General features: G+C 34.9%; 1 protein-coding gene across 1 annotated transcript; it reads right to left on the bottom strand.

The window, feature by feature from the left end:
* Positions 1 to 233: 233 nt before the first annotated feature.
* ATP6V0D2 (ATPase H+ transporting V0 subunit d2) lies at positions 234 to 18045 on the bottom strand. Its single transcript, XM_035318519.1, has 8 exons — positions 17766 to 18045; positions 11932 to 12103; positions 9883 to 10061; positions 7902 to 7981; positions 5986 to 6063; positions 2599 to 2775; positions 1156 to 1233; positions 234 to 637 (listed from the first exon to the last, which is right to left on the bottom strand). Exons 1-8 carry the CDS (start codon positions 17893 to 17895, stop codon positions 476 to 478), a joined length of 1056 nt encoding a protein of 351 aa, XP_035174410.1. The 5' UTR covers positions 17896 to 18045; the 3' UTR covers positions 234 to 475.
* Between the last annotated feature and the right edge of the window lie 546 nt (positions 18046 to 18591).

Here is an 18591-nt window from a genome sequence, read left to right as displayed (position 1 = left end):
GGTTCAGGAAGCTCTCTCTTGACATTCCTTGAGGGGACTCTCAGAGTAACACTAAAGTTTATCCCTGCTTGTGTTGTAAGTCCTTAGAATCTTGTATGCCATGAAGAAGACTATAAGCGTAAGACAGAAATAGTGGTTTTGAGAAAACTTTTAATTCAAAGTTAAGCATTAAAGAGCTTTACAGACATCTTTGGTATAAAACTTACTTCCACAAGAGAGAATGAATATGCATATAAGGCCTTTTCAGAGACTTTTTATTGATCTTTTAAATTAAAATGGGCACAAAAGCTATGAATGAGTCCATTAATATTTTCTGATACATATATCTATAATTATATTACTTTTTTGTCACACTGCTCTATAGACGGAGAATCAGTAATATAACTCAAAACATTAACTTTCAAAATAACATTTTTCTTCTTTTATATGAAATAATACTTCTTTTCAGGCACAGTAGGGTTATAAATTCTCAGATTTAGAAAATTGGAATGTAGTTGTTAATTTTGGTTCTGTGTCTCTGAGAAATGCATTCAGCAATCCATACAATATTTCTGCATTCTTGTTCCTTTAGCTTTACATAGGCATAAAACACTCCAAAATGAAACTGGTTATTGAATGCAAGCACATTCAGCTTTACCTGTGGAAAAGATTAAACAAGTATTATGATAAAATATTAAAGAAGGCAAATGGGATTTTTAAACAGGAGCTTTCATCATGAAGATTTCTATGTAACTTTGCAATCATGACTGATTAGGAGACTCCTGAGTAGAAATGTAATTGAAATGTCATCTCTGCTTATCTGTTTTGGTAACAGACTACAGCAGGATTACAGGCAAGTAAAAAGTAAAGGGCAGCAGTCAAATACCTTCTTCAGTAGACTATTCAAAGGAAATTTCACTAAGCATATGGGGTTCAGGTAGGCTATCAGGGTTGACAGTTCTATAGCTATTCTTCAAAAAAAAATGCCCTGGGATTTATTTTATTTAAAAAGATTAATCCTATTTCATTTCATTGAAAAGTTTGCAGTCATAGAAATTCTGTGTTTTTGAATGATGCAATATAGTAGAATCAAAAGCATAGTATCTCATTATTGTTTTAATTGTTATTCTAGGGGGGTAACTTTCATTTTGATATTTTATGGTTAGAACCTCTTACCTCATGTTCAAAAAATGCATCTTCCAGTGTCTTTTCTCCTGCGTCACTCCCTACACCCTCAAACACAGCCTTGTATTCCTGAAAGCATAGACAACCACACAACAGAAGTAAGCTACTTTTGCATTCTGTGCACCACAGCTACCTTACTTTACTTTATTAATTAATCTACATTAAGTAATCTTTCTGTGTGGAACTTATGTATAGATTAAAATTTTCTATAAATCAAAAGTTGAAAGCATATAGTCACCAAAAATAAATAGGAGGAAAAAAAAAAAAAGTTTGTTCTTGTGTTTCTTATTGCCATTTCCTACAGCTTAAAGTAATTTTCTGAAGGCACTGAAAGAGGCTGACTGCAGAATGACACATGACCTTTCACTCCTTTGGATATAGAGTACTGAACTTCCTGTACAAATAGTATCCATCAGAGCCAGAGTTGTAAATGGAGCCAAAACCCTGAACTCTGATCCTCACATGGGTGATCATTTTATTCCAGTAGTCACCTGATTTTGCTTTATCTGCATTAATATTGTAATCCATCAGTCTGATATGTAACTGGAATATTCTGCACAGACATATTCGACTTTGTTTCTTATGTGTTACCTTTCTGTGTGTTTTGCTATTCTGTGTGTTGGTTGTGATTTTCCTATAAAGCAGCAGTGCAATATAGGTCTAGGACAATGGTTCCCAAATTCATCTAAATGTCCCACCATCACATGAACATACTTGCTCTGTACCACATTTGATATGGTGACGTTCTTCTACCATTCTGCTTGTGCACAGGAACAGGTATGGAGAAATCAGTAGACTGGACATAATTCTGTTTGGTGTACCTACTTTGAGGTAGGTTAAATATTAAAAGTAATCACAGTACCATAGCTAATTCACAGAGCAAATGTTCCATATTGGTTCATCTTTAATAGCAGTGCTATCTGCATCAGTATTAATAACTCCAACTACTTCTTGGATTCAGTCAGTGATTTAGAGAAAAATTTTAAGAACAACATTTTATTTTTACAGTACCCTAGCAATGAATCAGGTTTGCAGTCATGTGTGGCATGAATGATTTGATCCTCTTATTTTAAAATGACGTGTTTTTGTGCCAAAATCAGGCAGCAGCTGGGAACTTCATTTTGGGGAGGGTTAATGAAGTAAGAACAGTTTTGTTTATTATGATGTGATTTAGTGGTATTTAAACACTGCTGTAAGAAGAACTTTGTATTGCACTAGGATAATAAGTTACTCTATGTCTTTATATCAAAGGCCTTTTATTCAATATACTTCTCTGTGAGATCTTTTGTATTTGTATCTTTGATGAATCCTTTATTATTTCAAAAATGCTTTCAACTTATGTGAATTTTTGTTACAATTTTGTTGACATCAAAAGATGTTAAGTATTTTTATTTTCTTTTTTTGTTTTTTGTTTTAAGAAATTAGATTACGTACCGCATAGTAATCTGCAACACACTTCACTTGCTCGTAGTCATCTGCGTTGGCCAACAGGTGCAGGCCTTCTGGATACAGTTTTCCACAGGTTGGATATAGCTTCTCTCTGTCATCTTTACTCAGCTCAGTGCCAAATGAATTAATAGTGATGATAAAAGCACGTCTGTCTGCCTCAAACTTAATGCATAAAATAAGGAATAAAGAAGCATTATTAGAGATCTCAGTACAAAATAACAGTTGTTTATTTGTTTGTTTTGTTTTTGTTTCATTTTCAGTAAGCTAAACTATGGAGGCTTAAAAAATTAAACAGTGCATTAGAAACATCTTATTTTACAAATTGAAAATTCTAGTTTGCAAATACTTGTTAAATTTTAACTAGAAAGTCAAACAGTGTTTTGCAAGCACAGCTTTTATTCTGTGAATTTTGTACTGAAAATATCAACACTGCTACTTCCTCATTCCCCTACTCAGTTGACAAGTTGTTGACAAAAAATCACCTCACACACCCTTTTGAAGTTATGAAATAATAGTCTTAGAAATAATAATAATAATACATTGAAAGGATCAAGAATCAATAGCACTATTCAGGGATACCTCAAAGTGCTGTTGAGAGTAAAGGTTGAATGAAAAATTTGGAAAAAAATAGGTTCTGAAGGCACATATTTAAAACAATGATTTAATTCTGTGGAGGAGGTTGTTTACTTGCCAAGTTAAAGTTTTAAAATGTTTCAAATAAGAGGTATTTTTAAATACATAGAATCAAGGGCTATATTTCTTCTCCCAGGTTTAAAAGCCTATAGTGACTACATTTTCCCTGCAGCAGCAGACTGAAGGTCATTCAGATGACTAGATCCTGCATTGTTCTTTTCTACAAGGCAAAATTTGGCCTGCCATACTTAAAACATTAATTAAAAATATGGCAAATAAAAATAATCTTACCCAATTCTGTCTGATTTAAATCTGTTCTTTTGTTTGGAGATCTAAACTGACTATGGTATTCTTTCTTCCCTTTATTATTATTTACCTTCATTTTTTAAGAACACGGAAGTGTTCACTCAGAAGTGTCTAAAAACTTCTGAGTGAAAATACAGCATGTGCAGATTTTAGGCAGCTTGCAACTTTTCCTGTGCTGCAAACTTTTGTACTGTTTTCAGCAGAAAGGTACCCTTTTCTGTTGAAAAAGACTGACAAGTGCCATTGTGACACTGTTCTACAAATTTAGCAGTGAAGCACATAAATCCTACTCCTATGTACTGGAACACTTTGTAACAGGTACTCAGCTGCCCTTTGGCACTGACTTCAGAGTAAGGAAAATGAATAAACAATACAGAAATAATGAGAAGAAAATAAGTGTGCTTGAAAAGATTTCTGGCTAATGAATAACAGGGCCAAATTTGACTTGCCATATTAATACGAACAGGCATATCAGCCCTAGCAAAACTGTTTTGGAAGGATGAATGCTTTGCTTTTTTAACCTATTAAAGCCATGTAGAATTTAGCTGGTAGTTCTGTAATATTTGTTGGAAAAGCATGCTCAGAGGCAATTGCAACTAATGCTACCACGTATGAGGCCTAATCCTGGGGTGGTTCCCAGCTTGAGAAAAATTGCAGAATAAGTCCCATCCAGCCAGACCTCTCAACTAATCAAATTATTGGCACACAAGATTCTCTATAGAGGGTAATGTCAGGAGGCAGATAGTTATTCAGTGACTTGGGCCACTTCATTGCTGCAAGTGAGGGTGGAGTCACAGGATGGCCATTTGCTAATTGCTTTGGTTTCCCTATGAAAAACTGAAGCTCTATGTCTGCTACCTGAGTATTAGCAAGGTACCCTAAGAACAGGCCCAGCACTAGATGCAGTGCAGTCCTGTAGTTTCTTGTCAAATTCAGGATTAAACATGCAACATTTGTTGTCCAAAGAGAGATCACTGGTTCTTTTAATGTGGTAGGTTGACACCGTGACTGATGGTCAAGAAGTTGGGGATTTTAAACCTGCAGCCTCATTTTGACAGAATAAATAACAAGTATTCTTTTGAATAATTTTTGACTTTTTGTAAGCTCAACAATCTACCTTCACATTATTAAAATAGAAAAGGAAATCTAGAGAAAAGTTTATCCTGCTTACTGACTGACATTAGACCGGAATTTTAAAAGAGCTTATAATGGACCAAACTGTTATCACTAGTATAAACAGAGTTTTACAATATGCTTAACCCAATGTTAGTTAGTAATCTCTCAGCATGAATGTCTAACTAAAAATGAACTTTCTGCAAAATCTGAATCACTGAGAAATATCTTTACCTCTGCCAACAAATCTGTTGATTTTTGTTTTTCACAAAAGGAATAGTCAAAATATTTCATTTCTGTACAATTCAACTTGATTAAGGATATTTTCTTTAGAAAGTAACCATAACACTATGAACTGGTTAAATAAAACATCAAATTTCATTGTCCTATTAGTATGTTATTTTGTATGATATAATTTAGGCTCATTCTTCCTTCAGGGATGAGCTCCCAGGGTTATTATCTCTCTCCCATAATGTAGACTTTTAGCATGAGGTCATAAGAGCTCGGTGAATTTTGTTCAGTCAGTTTGCAGAGTACAAGTTTTGCTTACCCAGAAAAAAAAAAAAAAAAAACCAAAGGGGGGGGGGGGGGTCATTTCCTCCTGGAAGGAAATGATCTAGAAAAAAAATAAATAAAAGGAGCTGAATGCTGAGAACTCAACTCAATTTTATGAGTGTGCCTCTTTTTTTACAGTAACAGATATGAAAATGTCATTCACTATTCTGCACGTATTCTTTGGCGAGTAGGATCTTAGGAATGTTGTATACCATGGAAAAAATAAGTGCTTAACTTTTCTGAGTTGAGACAAAAATCCTTAAATGTTGGACTTTTCTGAATGCCACTCAACTATAACTTCAACCATTAATTCTAATAGAAGAGTAAATAAACATGATGGTGCCATGAAGTTTAAAAAATATTGATTCATTCATATACAGTAATGCCAGAATGTAGCTATACGAAATTTAATTTTGGTCTAGGAGATGTAAGAGCTCCCTTTTTATTTCTTTATTTTCTCTATATAATACAGAAATATGTTAAGAGGCAACAGTGTAAGATTAGTGAATCATTTTTTTTGTTCTGCTCTCTGTTATAGAAAAATATTAACTGAGGCTAACTCCTCCCTGGACTAGCTGTTTCTCAACTCGGGAGGTAAAACCCATTCTAGAATAAAGACTTTGGTACGTCTCAGCAATACGGTTATTATTCAAACATCTGACAAATAACTGCAAATGGAGAGAGAAGAAACAGGAAAAGCAAAGTGACTTAATTATAAAAGCATTTTGGAGTACTTTCATGTACAATGAGTGAATTTTTTCTTACCTCAAGAATGGGTCTCATTATTTCTGCTGTAGTACCTCCTTGTTTTTCACAAAACTTATAGAACGCCTCAAGATAAGACTACAAAAAAGAAGAAGAAAAGTATTTTAAATGCTACTTAAGAAGTTGACCACATAGTCATGAATCTCATTTTTTAATACTTCCATTAACTTTGATAATTCTACCTATGAATTTAAATTCATTTATGTGCTTAATTACTTTGCTGGATTGAATAGTAAAATGCAAATATCATGTTCTTACAATATATATTTAAATGTTTTTAAAAGATGTTACAGAACAAATATTATGCTTTCTTTGCTCTCTTTTGCATTCATAAAGAATGAACTTCTTTAGCTCCATTGAGCTTCCACTGCATAATAAGCAGATGGCTGAAGGCAACTATGCGTTTATAGTGTGGAGGAGGGGATTTGGGTATATGCCACAGCTGTTTGGCCAGCACTATGAGGATACACAAACTAATCCCTACTGCTCTACCCTTCAAAACCCTGGATTAGAACAGAACAGTGGACAAAGCTTCTGTAATAATGGTCTGCAGAACCCTCTGATCTATTGAAGATTCCCTCCTTTGCACCCATTTCAATACACCTGAGCAGGAAGGACCTTACATGCCTCAGAAATGTTATTCCCCCTGCCTCCCCCTCCCTCAAAATACTGTCTTAAGGAACATTTATGTTATCAGAATGCATTTGCTACAACTCCACACAATCTTGTTGAAGGAAGCTGTCAGTAGCTATGCAATTAAGTGAATTTTAAGTAGAGACGTCTCGAGGGGGATTTGCTGCATGGGATTTTTAGTTAGATTCTGTATAGTTCTGATAATAGAGCTGAAACATAATTGATCACATTGACAGCTGAAGCAGAGGAGAAAGGATATGTTAATAATTTAGAAGGGTTTGCAAAATGATCCCCGACACTTAGCAGAGTGAGAAGAAAAAATATAAATATTAGTTTTAATAAGTGTAAACCTGTGGTAATACAAATTTACAAACACAAATACAGGAAACAAGAATCAAATCTCTATGTTATCAAATATAAAGTGTCTAGTTTATTAGTAACTGATATTGTTAAGAATAATAGAAATTAGCAGAGTACTTAAGAATTAAATATCATATTGGGAATTTAAAATAATCATTTCTAAGACAAACAGAAGATTTTTTTTTCTTTCCCCTTAATGCAATCAGATCACTTTAAGAATACTTCCTGCAGTCTGGGTCATCCACTGTGAAAGACAACAAAGAATCTGGAGAGAACGTGATGGGAGAAACCATTAACGGGATGAAATATGTATAGCCTTTAAAGACACCACCATAAAAGTATTGACCTGTGTGCTAATATTTGTAAAGTACCTTGAAAACACAAGGCATATGTTATATGCATATTCTTAGGGTAGTGCGTCATAGCAATGCTAAATATAATTTTAAAAAGAATGAAAATTAAGCAAAAACATTAATTAAATAAAAATTTCATCTAGACTCAAAGCAATTAGACCTTTTTCAAATCACATCTACCTTTTATGAATAAAAATAAATGTTAGCCAAAAGTCTGCCTAGGATTATTTAGGAGCTAACAGTTCTGTGGCACTTCATAGATAAAAGAGTTATTCACAAACAAATGGATCTGGATATTAGCCTGACATCTAAAGCTTTTTCTTTAATGAGATATTAAATTAGATTTTGGATGCAGACCTAAAATTTGAAATCTCTTCAAACACTGGAGTAGAAATCAGAGGAGCTGGATTTGATTCCTGGATTTGTCATCATCCAGGTGACCTTAGACAGCTTGCTTCATCTCACCACACTTCTGTTTCCCCATCCATAAAACAGGGTTAATGATACTGACCTCCTTTTCTAAAATGCTTTTAAAACCCCAAGTGTTATTGTTATGTTGCAAGAACTTGCCTTGTACAGTTTGTTGCGCATTATTTCAATATTCATTTCATCCAGGTCATTTTCAGATAAGCAGTCTTGAAAGAAAGCAGCTGAAAGTAGAATTTATTATATTGCAGTATGAATGTACATGCTGGTAATATGCATCTCTTGTCTATTGCCATTCACCAGTGCATGAGCAAGGATCTGACATTTCTATCGTACGAGACAGAGTGATACACAGAAGAGAAATCCTCTTAATTTTCTGCTTATCCTTGTACTCCCTCCTTTTTAATAAGAATCTGTTGCGAAGAGAATCAATGAGTGCAGCAGTCAGAGTCCACGTCTCCAAAGACCATCAAATGGGAGATGCTAATGAAAGCCTTAATCTTCTCTGAAGTAGATGGTTTGGTCGTTAGGGAGATTTCCCAGTGAGGAACATGAAAGATATTTTTTGTCCTAAATCACACAGGTATTTTTCCATTGTTAAGGAGAATCCTCTTTCCTAGTTTACCTCTTCCTCTTTGGATATGTTTGTCAGTGGGAAAAAGGTAACAGGATGCAACTAGAAAGGGGCACAGGCGTTGACCTTGACCATCTGTACTTCCAGGTCCTCTGCAGAACTGGCTAAAGAGCGAACTTCTGAACAGGCAGGCAGGGGATGAAGTTCATTTATGTGGCTAGGCCACTTAATAATACTATATAGAATAATTTGCAAAAGTATTCCAATCTGTCACTGTTAATTAAATTTTTCAGTGGGGCAGACCAGTGCTGCATTAGAGAGAAAATTGTCTCAGACAGTGGCAACATGAGATAGTATTTAGGGAGAGTGTGTGGGCCTTGCTTACTCTCCCAGCACTCAGCTGGGAGATGAAAGACACTAGGGGGCATAGCCCTGATAATTTCCTTGAGTATCTGATAGCCCATGAATTTCTGTTGTTTTCTTAAAAATCTGATAATACTCATTATTATATATTATAATACTCAGTATTATAATACTGCATATATAATATATAATACTAACTGTTAAAAACAGTATTTGATAATAATAATAATTGATCATGTTCAGTAATTAAACATATATATATGTAGTAATTGGCAATAGATTAATTTTCAGCAAGTTGAGTCTGTTTTTTCTGCAACACCAATTGGTAAGTGATCTCTGTCTCTATTTCAGCCCACAAGATCCTTTTTTTGTCCATTTTTCCCCCGTCCCAATGGAGGCAGAGAGAGAGCAAGCAGCTGAGTGGGAGTCACACTTCTGGCTGGGGCCAACCCACAAACCCACCATACCTTCTTGAGTAGCAGAACCCTAAAACACACACACAGTCCTCAAGATGAGGGCATGCAGTGCTTCCATAGATGGCCAAATCCATTCAGATACATCTTATTCTCTGTACCTTTCCCAACAATGCCTCACAACTTGGTATTTTTTTGTTTGTGTTGGCTGCTGCAGCATATTGTTGAGAACTTCATCCCACTTTCAGAATGTGAGGTTCCCGGCCCTGGCTCTATTTTGCCTTTAGAATTAGTCCTTCAGGATGGGATTATCTGTGTGCTTGAATAATGCCCAAATCCTCAGGAGAGAGATTCTAGGTTATACCACAACATCTAATATTTATTAGTAACTGTCTGTTTCTTGATCCTTAGTGAGTGATAGGCAAGATTTTATCTTACATTTTTTAATTATAGATGCAGGTGTTGAAATAAAAATCTAGATGCTCTAAATCAACGGCTACTTTGGGTATAAAAGGTATCCATTACTCTTCTTGAGTAGCGTTTTCTTTGTGTCTGCTATCAAGGCTGATATAGAAGCTGTATATAAATGTTACCAGAAAAAGTCCTGAACACCACTTCAGAAGTGATTGATCCAGTTTCATCAGCCAATTATTTAAACATTTTTTGTATCCAAAGCACAGCATATCCAGTGAAAACATGCTACTTGATCTCAGATATTTTCAAGTATACAAAGTTAGTTTCAAGAAGCAAATAAGAAGTAAATTGGTATTCCTACCTAATGGTGTGTCAACCAAAATTGCATTGAAGAGCTCTGTGGGGTTTGAGGCAATACTGACTGCTTCCATTTGCTCAAAACTCCCAAGTGGATGGCACTTGGGAACCAGTTCAGCTATGGGTCGCTGATGTAATGTGCCAGTTATTAAAAGAATTACGTTGTCAATCATGTAGCTGTATCTGTATTTGAAATAAAAAGTAAAATAAATGAATATTAGCTTTATGATGAATTTTTGTTTGAAAAAGTACAAAAGCAAGATTTCTGAAAATTAGTTAAAGCACTAAAGTCAGAAATGTCCACAGTATTTGCTGGTATTTATATTCACTCTTTATCAACGTCTCATTTTTCAAAAACAAACAGAAGTTTTAAAATTGCAAGTAGGCAACACAGTTTTTGTTTTAAACCACATGATGACTGGTTTGCAAAAGAGACCCTTTTAAACAAGGGGAAACTGAAACATGAGTATAATAAGCATAGCAGCTGTGAAATGTAGGTTTGATATAAGTGACAATGCATGGTATTGAAAAGTAAATCACCTGAGCTAAGATCTTCTCTGGTTTGGGATTCTGCACTAAAACTTCAGAGTTCATGCAGATGGACCAGGCTTTCTTCCCACTCAGCTTTAAACATCCTCTCAGGAGGAAACTATGAACAGAGTTTCACAGATTTCTTTATTGCTAAATTTTTCAGTAGAAGTTTTCTATGAGCTTCTTACTAGTTTTGCTGTCAGAGACTGGTAAGAGTTTCATCAGTGACTCAGAAACGGAAATGTGAAAGCTATTCCCTTGGGATGCTTATAACAAGGATGCCAGTCTTCAGCTTGTGCTGTAGTTGTAGTTTGCTGTAGTTGTAGTTTGCTGTAGTTTGCTGTAGTTGTAGTTGTAGTGTAGCTGTGTTGTAGTTTCACAACACAGCTATCAACATAAAGAGATTAATATGATCTCACACAAAATCTGTGATGGAGCTCAAGGATCTGGTGATATATAGTTCAGTGATGCAATGGTGTTGTTAAATATCTTAAACTAATGTCTCCATTATCACAAAACAACAGCATACAGAGTGTATGCACACGTATACATATGCATGTCAATCAGTATAAGAAAAGAGCTGCCATAATTTTCATATTTTTACTTTCATTTCTCTGAAGCAAAACCTAAACATTCTATACCAATAGGTTGTAGCTGTCTATCCCAGGGCAGTCTCTAAGATCTTATTGATATAACAACCTAAAACTGATTAGTCACACTTGAACAAAAAAAATGATACTTTATTTTACTCTTATGATAAAAATATTCCTTGAAAGTAAGATGAACAGTCTTGTGAGAATACATTAAAAAGATAAGACCAAGGGGAGTAAACAGTTAAGTAAAATATTCTAGTGACATTTCACTAATCCATGTTGTTATACTGTTATAAAGCAGAACCCCATTCTTTCCTTAATGTTAAGTCATTTATTTACAAGTTTTGTCTGTTTATAACTGCATAGAGATCAGAACTTTCTCTTCATCTGACATCAAACAGCACTTGTGCTTTTAAACAAAGCCACTTGGATCTAAGTACCTTGCTATATACAACATAAAGTTGTTCTGGTTTTAATGTTCAAATGGTATAAAAAGTATGGTGGGTATATGATGTGTAGTCTTTAAACAAAATCTAGAATTTGCCACATGGCTAGGAATTAAATCACTGGATATCATGAAATTGTTCATCTTTCATGAGTCACCCCCACAAACTTATTTTTGCAAGTTCTCTGACTTAAATGACATTTGAAAATAATATTTTTTTCTCAATCTCTACTACCACTCTAGGCCCTGTATGCAGTAAAAATCTGCTTTTCTTGTGTTCTTTAAAATAAGGGGTTGCAAAGGCAACAAATATTTTCAGAATGGATATTAGCAAATAAGTTATGTAAGTATTACAGTATCAAACTAATTTAACTATTTTTGAAATTTAATGTAAGTTCCACTAAGATGTATTTACATTGTTTTAACCTGAAGCTGTGTTTTTGCTTTGCGTCTATAATTTAAGCGATGTGGTAACATTACTTACGTGATAAAATTCAGAAAAGTTGCAAGTGGTTCAAAAGCATGGTTTCTAAAGTAATGAAATTCTGTGAGTAGCTTTGTTTTCAGTTTATCATCAATGGTGGAAATAGTGAGAGGGCCAGGTTCATTAGCCAAGAAGTTGCCATAGTCTGTAGTCTGTAGATGTAACTTTAGATCTGAAATTAGATTCAAGGAAGATCATGAAAATAAACTGCCATTATATTGTCTACAAATCAAATCAAACAATATTTAAAATGTTCCTTTGTAATGTTATATTTTCATATGAAGGGTCTGATCATCCATAAGATTTTACTATAGATGATACAGAGTAAATGCATAATTACTGCAAATTTATACTGCTTTCCTCAAGTAAGACTCATTGCTACAAGAAACCACAAATAGGTTACACCTTTGCCATAAGTTTTACTTGTAAATTTAATTTACAGTCACAACAAGCACAGTGTTAATTACTGCTGTCCCTCACCCCTTCCCAGTTCAATGTTTTGATTTCACAGATTTATTCAGGGCACCAGTATTGAATCATTATAATGTGTCAGTTTTGTCTCCTGTGATACGGTGGACTGTTATGTATCAAAAAGAATTACCCTGTAACTTTGTTAAGATCTTCAATTTTCATGTGAAACGTTTAAATCTCATGTAAGACTATAATCTCATGTAATCAAGCTGCCTGAAGAAAATGAGAGAACACATCTTGCCTGGCTCAGACTCTGGTCTCCAAATGAGGTCTGCAGGAGAGTGCTTGAAAGGGCACAGTTACCCTCCCTTAGCATTTCTGTTTTGGCTTTGCCTGATTTATGGCTGCTATTAACAGATCCTAAGAAGCTGTTCCAGAAACTTGGGTTATTGTGACATTCTGCCAGGGCTCCCACCATGGTAACTGAAGAAAATGGGTTGATTAGACAGCAAAGTTGAAAGAATCTTTTATAATATCAAAGAATTAATTTGATAAGTTTCCTCTGCTAGCTATTTTCCACCCTGAAGCAAAAGTAAAGATGTGAATCAGTTCTTAGTGTTCAAAGCAGTTTAACACTTCCTTTTAGAAAAGGCCCTGCTATATTGTGTAATTATGTTCAAATGCTTTATTAAAAGTACCATAAATTATAGATTGAGATAATGTTATAAGGCTTTAGCATTTATAATTATTAGATTTCCATATAAAAACTGAAGTGATAATTAGGGAAATGAATAGCAACACTCCCACCGACTGAATTAAGGGTGTGTCTACAAAAGAATTTACTATGCATTAGCAAGGTGTGCATTTATCAGAGAGTAGCTACTCTTTCCTAACTCCCTACATGCATATTTTCTTACTATGCCTACACTGAGACTTAATGCAAAAGAACTAGTGCATTGCGATTCTGACTCCTAAGTCTAGCACTAACACTACAAGATAGATAACCCTTAGAGTTTTTTATGTGAATTTTGCTGGCACTACAGCTCATTCCACTGACTACCCCAATGCACTGTTTTGGATAGGACAGTCTTGCTCAGCTAGCACTCTAGAACTGGTAGCATTTCTCTAGATTTTCCTGCATGAGATTGAAGTCATGTTGTCAGTTTAAACTAATTGATTCTTAAAATAATATAGGTCATCACAGAACTGTTAGTGAAAGAGAGCGCTGGGGAGTTGTTTTTTCAATCATCAGAGCCATATACTAGGAAACAGTCATCGCTTCAGTACAGGTTTCTATCCAGGAAGAAGAAAAAAGAATACAAATATGAAAAAAGGAAAATTACTTAATTCAAGAGAAAGATAAGAAAGGTGAAGGAGAGAAACAAAAATGCAGAATTAGGACGAGAAGTTTATCTAAATATTTCAGACCAACTTAAAAACAAAACAAAACAAAAAACAATACAAAAATATTTTCATATAAAAGCTAAATTTGCTCTGCAAACTGATAATTTTTACTTTCTCTTTACTGCAAAGAAGGTAAAAATATTTGGTGTGTGGTGTGATTACAATACACTACCACATTACATGCAGAGAGCCAAAATCTATCTTTCCTCAAATCCTTTCCAAATGAACCAAATACCAACATTGAGTCACACTCTGTAAATGCATTCTGGACACAGTGGTTTCCAGGAGCGTAGCATCTAAAGCAGACTGCAAAACCCAAATATCAACCCCAAGTACTGACCATTCTGAAATATGTTTAGTATAATATGATGAACAGAAAGCAAAACCAGCCTACTGTGGGTAGTGTGTCTCTGACAAGAATGTGATTGTCTGCCTTGGTTCTTTTATTGTCTGAGTAGTTTTAGAATCTACACCAAATTGCAAGGTATAAAAAAATATTAGCCATAACACATGGTATAGTCCTACCTGGCTCTCAAAATTATGAAGGAAATACTATGGCCAGGAATATTGGATGAATGACCCTGTAACTTCCATGGCCTATTTTAGAGAAATATTTCTTCTACCCAATTTAATAAATTCCAGCATGCATGCATTTACTCTATGTAAAAAAACATAGTCAACCTTATGCCATAGCCTTGGCCAGAACAATTGAGAAAATAATAATCAACAAGCTCCAATAAAATAAATCAGGATCATCATAATCAGAGTTCACACCATGGCAGAGAGAGGCTAGTTTAAGATGAGTGTGGTTAAAACACAAAGAAAGAGTACTGGAAGAAGTTGAACCAAGTATTAGCCTGGTCCCTAAGCATCAAGCACACGGAGTCTTGTCTGACTCCTCAGTTTAATAGCCAGCTACCATCACTTTTCATTTACAGTTATTTCAGCTGCTGCATGCTGGTGTTCCAGCACTGGCAAGTTGTGAACTTATTTCATTGGTGGGAGCAGAGCTGGACTGCTTATCCTTCTGTGACTTAGCCTTCCTTCTAGAGAGCAGAACTCTTTCCATCACACAAGGAATCAAGGAAAGAACAAAGCACTGAATGTAAAACCTCACATATTCTGCTTCAGTGCCAGCAGTGTTGCTCTGGGGATCTCATTCCCCCAAGACAGATGATGCTGTAGGGCCAGACTGGTAGCATGCCATGTTGCTGAGGTTCCAGCCAGTGTTGCAGACCACAAGGTAGCTCCATGAAAATGATAATAATTCATACAAGCCCAAGAGGATGCCTAAATTCAGCTGAAGGGCACTTCTCTCTGTGTGGCCCTGAACTGAGAGGACACAATGCTAATTTAAGCCACTTAGAGACCTCCTTTTTTAACTTTCCCTTTCACTTTTATACGTACCCTGTTATTGCCAAGCAGATGTAAAGCTCTAACCCATGTTTTTTTTGCTTGTGGTTCTTCCGTACTGGCATTATGGTTTCTCCTCCAGAGATATCTAAACCACTTTGAAATTAAAAGATCTTTTTGATTCTATTTATGGGTTACTTGGGGTGGTTTTGATTTTGTTTCTGCTTGTTGGTTTTAGCATATTTATAATATTTTAAACTTATGCCACTTTTTGTGGTCTGGTACAATGCCACAGAATGCACAGTGGTGTAAATTTATTACCTTTGAATGTGAATACATGAATTGAAGGCATTATAGGACAAACAAGATAATACTACAGCACAAATACATATGCTGGATCCAGCTCCATTTTCTAATTTAGAGGTAAGAGTCTGCTTTTGGTGTACTGTACACTTGTGATTCAACTTCAATACTACAGCATCATTTATGTGCAGAGAGGTTTGTATAATTAACCCCATTCACAAATCCAATATTTCTCTTATTTTCATTATAAATAGCATGCTTGGTAGATAACTGATGGCAACCTGATAAAAAATAAAAAATATTTTTCTACAAGTAGAAAAATGCTACAATGGAGATAGTGATGTTCTGAAGACGATTAGGAAAAAAAATAAAATAAAATAGGAAGTGATAGTGGGTACTAAAGATATTCTTGTAGGCAGCTTGATGAAGGCTGTTCTTTCTGTAGCTGAAATGCATTTACATTCTAAAATATAATGAACATTAGAAAGAAGAAGGTTCAAAAGTAAAAAAGTTGCTGTTCTTTCTCCTGCAAATCTTACTTTAGAAATGATGTCACCTCTCTGTTGTGATCTTCCCATAAGGAACAAGGCACACTCTTAATAAAGGTTCATATATCTCAGTAATATTTGAAAACTACTCCCTGGTTGTAAATATCTTTCTTGTAAAATCACTAAAAATGTATATAATTTTTAACCATTCTTGTGTCTCTTGAGCAGGAGCAAGAATTCTTTTGGAAAGGGTGAAGAAAATATAATTTCCTTGTATGTTTTTTAAAATATTTAAATTTTATCTTATTCAGAAATAGCCAGGATTTTATTTTATTTTTTCTTCATGGAGCCTTTGGTGACATCACCTCCTGAGTTCCTCTGCAGAGAAAAATGGAGTAAGAACAAGGTTTAATGATTCTATCATTCTGTATTTCCTGTCCTTTATAGATGTCTGAAGCTCTATTAGCTTTTCCTAAACCATGTGTAAACTCATGGAGCAGGACCCTTCAATTTAAGCAGTTAAATGCAATATCTGTAGAGTCCTTAATTTTCATAGATCATACACTGCTGGTTTTGTTCAGCTGACATAAAGAATAGATTTCAGTTCTCAGAGTAAGTGTAAGTAAGTGTTTACATGTGTTCTATATGTCCAAACTGCCACTGTATTAAATGAAGAGCTGATGTAGCTCTCCAGCTTATCAACTAGAGTAGGCACATGTACTTGGTCAGTTCAACAGTCTCTAGTCCCATTGACTGTACTGAAAAATCTCTTCTTTAACTATGAGAGGATTTTTTTTCCAGCTGACAGCTAAATACCTACTTCTGCCTACTTAAATGCAGTTCTTTTAATCTGCAAGATTAATGGTGTGCAACCTTCTCAGGCTTATACTGTAACAGTTTAGACAGCCTCAAGACTCTGATGCATGTGGGAATCATCACATTCTTCACTTCTCATTTCCTCAACTCTATCACTGCATAGACAAAGCAGCTGAAAACAGAATGAGCTTATTAATTCTTGTTGTTCTTTTGGCAAATGAATTTAATATACTCCATATTATAGATGAGATTTCAGTATACAATCACAGCTTTTATTTGGGGTCAAGGAAAGAAACTTTATGTTCCTTTAGAAAGGTGAATTTTTCTGTTGCCTTTTTGTCTTGCCAAGTGTCCAAAGGTATGTCATATGATTTTTTGTACAAGTCTGTCTTCATCAGGCTGTGACCAGTCTTGGCCACAGAAAGCTGCTTTGGAAACTACTGTGTGTTCTTTTATTACTGTGGCAAAGTCACCTTGAAAAAAAAAAAAAAAAAGAAAAAGCTATTTTTTTTTTTTTTTTTTAAGCTTGAGAATATTTCAGTCTTCTTTCTACCTTTCTGACATCTAGTTTTCTCTTCATGGTAAGCAAAATGTCCTTGACTGCCCTAGAACTCATGTGGTAATAAAGTACTGAAATTATATTCTATATATTTTATAGAGAAATTCAGTGCTGAATGGTAAGCTTTTAATAAGGTTTTGCAAACTATTTAGTCCAGCTGAAATGTTACAAAACTTCCATACTCTCATAGTCCTGTGCAGTGGTTAATATATGTGAGATTACCAATGCCCAAAGGAAGTCTGTGGATGAGATTTCCAAGATTTATCAGTAAACTAGAAAACCGCATCATCTGGATCACTTTGCAAATCACAGTCTGTACAATCCTAGGGTAATTCCAGTGGAAAACTATTAGCTTAAATATGAGAACAATTCTTAAAGGAAATCAGGGTTATATCTGGCTTTTAAGATAAGGCTGTCAATACTTTGGTCTTTTACCTTCCATTCTTCAAAGGTCCAAGCAACAGTATTTCTTCCTAAATAAAATAATCCAGCAGACTTACCTTCTAGTGTCTCGCACTGTGCTAAATTGACATAGTCTGCACTTGTCAAGATCCCAGCTTTGAACCCTCGGACCAGACCCTCCAAGTAGCCATGGTCCACATTGAAGTAAAATTCTGAGTATCCCGGCATGGAGAAAAGGAGATTTGAGTTTTCTGTTGGATTCTTGATGGCACTGAGTATTTGCCACCAACTGTTTTCCTCCTCTTTGGAAGGAGTGACAAATAGTCACTGTTTTCCTGCCAGCCTATGATTGTGTTTTACCAACTAGTTTCTTCCTGTTTCTTGCTCCAAGTATATATAGTTCCAGTATAGTTGATGCTTACACAACAGCCAGCCAGCAAATCCAACTCCCTCCTGTCAGAGCCAGAAAATGAATCTATTATCGTTGAAAGAGAAGCCAAAAAGGGAGCATGAGATTTAACCTTTGATTGCAAGAATGCTCTGTACTGACTGGAAAATAAAAAGCTTATTAAAAAGCTTGATAGCCTTTTCATATTTCTTAAATATGAAACAAACAGAAAGTTATCTGTGAATATATATTGAATAAATATTTCCACACTAAAATGGTCAGCTGCAGTAGACCACAGAAAAAGTATGTCATAAACTATTAATGTAACTTAAATGCTTTTAAAGTCTCTGTGTATGCCTTGTTATTTCTGATTATCCAAAATTTTCTACTGCCCATCACTATTGATAAATATGTATATAAATTATTAGTCTTATAATAATTATTGTGAACATTAGATTATGTCTGTAGGTGCTCGATAAGTGAAAGGTCTTTAAAAGGTTCAATTTCCATTAACCTTAAATATTAACATTTAAAGT

This window comes from Oxyura jamaicensis, chromosome 2, assembly GCF_011077185.1.
Source record: "Oxyura jamaicensis isolate SHBP4307 breed ruddy duck chromosome 2, BPBGC_Ojam_1.0, whole genome shotgun sequence".
In the NCBI taxonomy this organism is placed as follows: domain Eukaryota; kingdom Metazoa; phylum Chordata; class Aves; order Anseriformes; family Anatidae; genus Oxyura; species Oxyura jamaicensis.
Note: the sequence above shows the minus strand (reverse complement) of the source record. Positions and strands in the feature narration are given on the sequence as shown.